The sequence below is a fragment of the Haemorhous mexicanus genome, chromosome 4 (genome assembly GCF_027477595.1).
Source record: "Haemorhous mexicanus isolate bHaeMex1 chromosome 4, bHaeMex1.pri, whole genome shotgun sequence".
Taxonomy (NCBI): domain Eukaryota; kingdom Metazoa; phylum Chordata; class Aves; order Passeriformes; family Fringillidae; genus Haemorhous; species Haemorhous mexicanus.
This window is the reverse complement of record NC_082344.1, coordinates 45,137,676-45,143,970: the sequence shown is the minus strand read 5'-3', so window position 1 is coordinate 45,143,970 and position 6,295 is coordinate 45,137,676. Positions and strand designations below refer to the sequence as shown.

The 6,295-nt window shown below is 58.5% G+C and overlaps 1 protein-coding gene across 2 annotated transcripts; it reads right to left on the bottom strand.

Annotated features, from left to right (window-relative positions):
- Window positions 1–2,474: 2,474 nt before the first annotated feature.
- Window positions 2,475–4,382, bottom strand: HELT (helt bHLH transcription factor). Of its 2 annotated transcripts, XM_059845632.1 has the most exons (5): window positions 4,060–4,382; window positions 3,587–3,691; window positions 3,344–3,440; window positions 3,109–3,217; window positions 2,475–2,813 (listed from the first exon to the last, which is right to left on the bottom strand). In XM_059845632.1, exons 1-5 carry the CDS (start codon window positions 4,084–4,086, stop codon window positions 2,489–2,491), a joined length of 663 nt encoding a protein of 220 aa, XP_059701615.1. In that variant the 5' UTR covers window positions 4,087–4,382; the 3' UTR covers window positions 2,475–2,488. The 2 variants fall into 2 exon arrangements, with proteins under 2 accessions (XP_059701615.1, XP_059701614.1); XM_059845631.1 differs by having other exon boundaries at window positions 2,598–3,217.
- Between the last annotated feature and the right edge of the window lie 1,913 nt (window positions 4,383–6,295).

Sequence of the window (6,295 nt, the reverse complement as noted above, 5' to 3'; positions counted from 1 at the left end):
CTGTATGAGTAAATAGCAAGAGAGAATCAGTATCAGATACAGAACTGTAAACTCACATTTTGCTGTCCTTTGATCCCAACATGATTATTTGCTCTCAACATAAAGAAATTACTGAGGTGTGACCATGCTGTACAGCTATTTTCTGGGGCAAGAAGAATTGCAGTACGTGTAGGACATGGAATGTGTGAGGAAAAGAGAGGAATTTCGATAGCAGGGAGAAGAGGTGGAAAAGCGCGTGTTAAGGCATGGGAAAGGAAGGCAAGGCAAACTGTGGCAGAAGAGATGTGAAAGTCTAGGAATGAGAAAGAAGCTAGCTGAAGGAAAGGAATAGGACATGATAGAGCAAATCATTCACCAGTAAGATTTTTAGCCAAGCAGGTGCATAACACAGACTCTAGTATTTTGAGAGCTTTGGGAATTAAAGTAGTTTATTTTCAGGAACAATCCCTCTCTATTCATTCCCTGTGTTAGCTGCTCCCAGATGCCAGTAAATGGCACTTCTATGCCAGACAATGAGCATTGCCAGCCCAGACAGGCACCCCACCTGGGACCAGGTACAGCCTTGAACAGGCCAAGCACAGGTGTCATCCAGCTCCCACCTGCTCCCAGCAAGGTTGGAAGATGATGTTCATGGCAGAGCTAAAATAAATCCAAGAGAAAAAAGGCTAAAAGTCTCTGTCCTATAGGCACAGAAATGTAAAATAAAATCAAGACAAATGAGCTGAACCTCTGTCAAAAGACAGGGGATGCCTGTCCCAAGGAGCTCTGTACCCCACTGCCTATGCCTACCTGTGTGCACAGAGCATGGCGCGCAGGTGTGGATCTGAGCTGGGAAGGCAGCTCAGCTCCCATGCCTGGTACAGCTGACTTTAGCAAATTCCAAATTAATTTTGGGGCCAAAAGCAGGAGGGTGAGCTCAGAGCCCTGAAAGAGTGGAGGGAGGGGAAACTTTTATCCTAAAGTCATTGTAAAGCCAAAGAGGGGTTTATCCTCCACAGCTAAATGAAAATGAAAAGGGGGGAAAAAAAAAGAAAGAAAAAATGCAGGATAGCAACATTGGAGAGACAAAGACTGTCATGGACCAGTGCGAGTTTGCAAAATTATATGCAAATGACCCCAGTTTTTACCATGGTGGCCCTCTGCTAATCCCACAGAGAAAATCTACTTAGCAAAGAAAAGTTCTGTTTAATTTGGCTAACAGGGACCAAAATGCTGAATATAAGTATATTTTCAGGAAAATGCCATATCTTTAATGCTTCAGGCACAAAGTGGGGTCACAAGAGCTTAAAGCACACAGAATATAAGTCTCATAGCATTTTGACCATTTTTATCTGCACCCAGTGCCGATAAAAATGAGTGTTGGACATGTGTAATGTTATGAAACATGCATAACATAAAACATGTTATGCATGTTTTCATAACAGGCACCAGCCATTCCTGCTGCTGAATGTGTTTGGCTGAGTCCATATTGTTCTGTGTACACTGACCAAAAGAGAAGTTCCTTCTGGATTTACCATCCTAAAGGTGTCCCGAGGAAATGGGGGTGTTTTTCTCCCCTCCCTAGCTGACTCCTCACCATCATCCCGCCGTGTGACCTTTTCCCCACTAATCTGGGATAGGAGCTTTTCCTGTATTTACAGGTTAAATGGAAGATACACATTCCACTTTTTACTCATTGTAATGAAGATCTTTTTGTCCGTCTCCGAATAAAGGATCGGGTTGGTTTACAAATTGCGGGTCAGCCCATTCCGCGACCTGGGCAAACAGCCCAGGTCAAATCTCCTCAAAGCCTCCCCACCCAACTGGAATAAGTTAATTTACCCCTCGACGGCTCCGGCCTCGCCGGGCATGGTCGGGTTGCCCTGCTTCCAGGGGCTGTGGAGACACCCGGGACGCTTGGTTCAGGCGGAGCTGGAGTCGCTCCGTTGGGAGGGAGCCGTGCGCGGTTCCGCGCCAGCGGCGAGGCTGCAAGGACTCGCTCCCGGAGCTTCCATTGGTTTTATTCTCAGCGCCCGGCACCTCCGCAGCGGCCGCCTGCCTTCCCCGCCCCGTCCTGTGCCTTCACCATTATTCATCCTCCTCTGAACAAGTTGCGCCGCAGAGAAATTCTGTGACAAAGCACACGGGAGATGACGTTCGGACATGTGCCCCTGGAGCACCCCTCCACGGGCGCGTGGGAGGGCAGCACCCGCAGGGTTTGCGGGCGAGTTTGGCATCCGCCACCTCCGGAGTACCCTGGGACTCCCTCCCAGCCTCCGGTGACAGCCTGGGAGCAGAAGCCGGGCGGCACCGACACCCGGCCCGTCACGTCCTGCCCCGCCTGCCCGAAGCGCCAGCCATGGCCGGTGCGTGCAGCAAGCTCCCACGCCCTCGCTGACCACGTCTCGCTCGTGGGTTTTTTCGCCCTGGGTGGCTGCGTGGGGAGACTCCCACCACCACCCGAGGAAGCTCCCTCATGGAAACAAAATGCAGCGGCCAGTATAAACTTTTATTCCAAGGCATCACTTGTACAGGCACTGAACCCGGAGGTGGGAAGACGAGCGGGTGGGGGCAGCTTCACGCCCTCGGAGAGGGTGGGCGGGGGCAGATCTGGGCCCCCGGGGGCTCCTCGCCATGCGGGACCCCTGCGCATCTCCCTGCCCCCGGCAGCCTCTCCGTGCGCCCGGGTGGAACCCGCAGTGTCCGCGGTCATAAATAGGTGTTTTTTCAGGCGGGACGAGTCTCTATAGCATGGAGGGGTGCTGGCCCGGGGGGAGCCCGAACGCGTTGGGGTGGGAGTGGCCGAGGAGGTTGAGGTAGTGGCGGTCCAGCCCCTGCACGGATGAGAGGAAACTGCTGCGCTGCTGGCCGGGGCTGGCGAGGGGTACGGCGGCGCTGGGCAAGTGGTAGGGCAGGGAGGGGTTGCGGGCGGCGCCGTGCCAGGGGAATGGTCCCCCCGAGGGCGGCTGGAGCACGCCCTCGGCGGGACTGTGGACGTGCCCGGGGCACTCGGGCCCAGGATGCAGCGGGTAGGAAAAGTCCGGCTCCGAGAGGGAGCCCAGGGACGTGAAGAGAGGCTCAGTAACGAAGCGTGCTTTGGACTGGAGAAAGGCCAGGATGCGAGCGTACTTGGTGTCTTTGGTCTCCATCCTCTCCACCGTTGTCAGGTAGTGGACCAGGTTCTTCATACACTCGTGGTAGCCGTAGTGGAAGTAATTGGCGAACTCGGAGAGCAGCTCTGCTGGAAAGGAAAGGGAAGGGAATCGAGCTTCTCAGGGTCTGGCCGGGAGAGGAGCGGGGAAAGCCGCCTCCACGCCGCGAGTGACCCGGCGGGGGCCGCGGGAGGTCGCTCCCGCCCACCTACCCTTCTCCCGGCCTCGGGGAAAGTCCGCCGAGTGCAGGGCCCGCAGGTACTGCACCGTCATCTCCAGGATCTCCGCTTTCTCCAGCTTCCCCGAGCTCTGCAACGGGCAGGGCAGGTGGGCATCACCTCTCCCCTGAGATTGCTCTGCGTTCCACTGGGCCGCCCCCTAGCCCCGCCTTATCGGGGGGGATATCGCGGCGCACCGGGGAGAGAAGGGCGTAGGGGCTGCTCCCCCCCGCCTACCTGCTTGGCCAGAGCCATGGGCACCGTCTTCCCCAGCTCGGTGAGGCAGCGGTTGATGCGGTCCCTCCTCCGCTTCTCAATCACTTTGTGGGAAACTGGCGTTCTCTGCAAAACATGGGGCGCGTTAGTGGGGGAAGAGAAAAGAGATGAATCCAGTTTCATTGTGACAGCCTCCCCCGGCCCCAGTCTCTACCCCTTCAGGGAAGCCAGTTCCCAACCCCGCTCCGAGCAGCAGTGCCGGGCGCGACGCGGCCTCGGGAAGGATAATGCTCCGGTGGCCGGTCCTCTCCGCGCGGCCCCGGTGGCTCCCCGACTGCGCGGACGGCCCTGGCAGGGCAGCCTTGTTTTAGTGAGGGAGGTGTGGTTGTTTTTTGTGGGGGGGGCTTTTCAAAGGGAAAGGCGGCGAAGGGTTAGGGGCTAGACCGGCTTGGCGGCCCCGCAGACCCGTGCGCGCAAGGCGGGCGACGACTCACCCTCCGCTCCTTGAGCTTGGAGGCCATGGTGGGCTCTGCATCCCCTCTCTCTCCGGCCCCCTTATAAAGCCATCACTTCTTGGGGGGGACCCCGGGGGGCCTCCACGGGCCCGCTGATCCCATAGGATTACGGGAGAGCGGCGCCGAGGGAGTGTATGCATTAAAGATCAGGGTGGAAGGGGGCGAGGGGATGAGGGGCTTTTTTTTCTTCTCTTCTTCCTTTCTCCCCCTCCTCGCCCCCATCCACGCAGCCGGGGGCGGCCCAGCTGTGTCGCCCCACGTGGACCTCGGGGACACACGTGACTGTCCCACAATAGCGGCGGGGACGGGGCCGGGGATGCGGCGAGCGGGGCGCAGGGCGCGGTATCGCGCCCTGCGCCCCGCTCGCCGCATCCCCGGCCCCGTCCCCGCCGCCAGCCTTCAAATCCCCGGCACCCCCTACCCCTCCCCTTAGCCCCGGAGCTGACTGCATTTTAAAGCCTGTCCAGAGTCATTAAAGTAATTAAGTAAGCCCTTAATAGGCTGTTCCGCCCAGTTCAAGGGAGAACCCTTGGAGACGGAGTGGCCCCGTTTGTTCTCAGGCTTTTCTCACACGACTTGGTGACACGTCCATCTTTATAAGAGATGGCAGCGAGGATTTTTTTGTTTACACCGCTTTATGCGCCGAGGACACCCCGGCAGGTGTGGGACCGGGGGGCTGGCACACGATATCCCCCCCCATCACCCCCCCTTTTTTTTTTCCGTCGGCCCGGGGAGGCTCTCGCCAGCCTTTGGCACACGACGCTCCTTTTTTGTGTGGTGTGCGCGTCTGTGCGTTGTTGTTTTACCCCCCCTGCTCTCCCCCTCTCCTTTGGAGAGGCTCAATTTGTAGCCTATTATCCTATAGGAAAATGTCCCATTGAAAAGTATGAATAGTTTCATTGGGCCTAAATTTTAATAATGCGGGTCAAAGAAAAGAGGGGCAAATAAAGAGGGGATCGCAGCTGGTCCGAGAGTGCATTATTCGGTGTCACCTGCGAGCGGGATCGCCGACAGACCCCCTATTCATTTGCCTAATTTTGGTCAATTTAACAAACTTCAGGAGAAATTATTGTGGCATTGTTAAGGAGGGTAAAGCTTTCTGATCGAATTAACAGCATGTTTTGATCCGGTAAATGTCATTAAAAAGAAAGAAACAATCGCGTTTAAAGGGGGGCTCCGAGTTAAACGCGCCAAGTGGAGACGCCGGAGCGCAAAGCTCACAAAGGAAGCAAGTAACTGCCACAGGGGAACTTTTGTACGCTCACATTGCTGAGGTTTTTTACACAAAAAGGCATTATTTCATACTTGAATACGTTTAATCCAACAATTGTCTATTTTCTGCAAACATATTTTCACAGCATTGTTAGCTTTCCTCTCCGCGGCCCTCCGCCCGGGCAGCCGCGCTCCTCGCCTGGCGAGCGCACCGAGCCCCCGACCCGCCCCGCACAGCCCCGCACCGCTCCGCACCGCCCCCGCCGGGGCCGCCCCGCCGCGCCGGGGGGGCCGCCCGCCCCAGCCGCCCGCCGCCCCCCCGACAGCGCGGCGGCGGGCACGGGCCCCCCCGGGCCTCTCCACGGCCGGCGGTGCGCCTCCGAACCCGGCACGGACCCCGGGGCCGCCCTCCCGTCTTCCCCCCCCCCCGGCACCGCCACCGCCCCCAGCCCCGGCTCTGCCGCGGGGCTCCACCACCCCTGAGGGGGAGGGAAAAGCCGAGAGCGACCGGGCCAGCAGCGGGGCCGCCCGGCGCCTGGCTCTGCCCTCCCGGGCGACGCCACCGAGCCCCGGGCAGGGCTGCGGTAAACGGCGATATCCCCGCCATGTGAGCTCGGGCAGTTGTTCTCTCGGAAACTCCCTCGTCCTCTCCCGTATTCCGCGTTTTTCCACCCTTTTCCCTTTGCGGTTTAAAATGGGAAAACCATCCCCGGCACGTGTCCCCGGGTGAGCACGGCGGGTGGCACCGCCTCTCTCGCCCGTTCGTTTCCCCAGAAGCGGCCGGAGGATAGGCGAGGTGCCGGCCCTCGCCCCACTTCCCTGGGCTGGTTCCCACCTCTCCGGGCCGGTCGGCAGCGCCGAACGACTCCGCGGGAGGAGGCGGTGGTGGCCCCGGGGCGCGTCTACCCCTGTCGGCTGGACGGAGTGGGCAAGGGCGGCTGCCACCCTGGGCACCCCTGCGTGCCGTGCCGCCAGTCGTATTATTCTTCCAGGAGCCTTGTAG

What these genes read in the sequence shown, in the direction of transcription:
- HELT (XM_059845631.1), bottom strand. Translation starts at nt 4,086, where the DNA reads ATGGCCTCCAAGCTCAAGGAGCGGAGG. An exon ending in CCAAGCTCAAGGAGCGGAGG is followed by an intron (nt 3,692 to 4,059) that starts GTGAGTCGTCGC and finishes CATGTTTTGCAG; the next exon opens with AGAACGCCAGTTTCCCACAA. An exon ending in TCCCCGAGGCCGGGAGAAGG is followed by an intron (nt 3,218 to 3,343) that starts GTAGGTGGGCGG and finishes CCTTTCCAGCAG; the next exon opens with AGCTGCTCTCCGAGTTCGCC.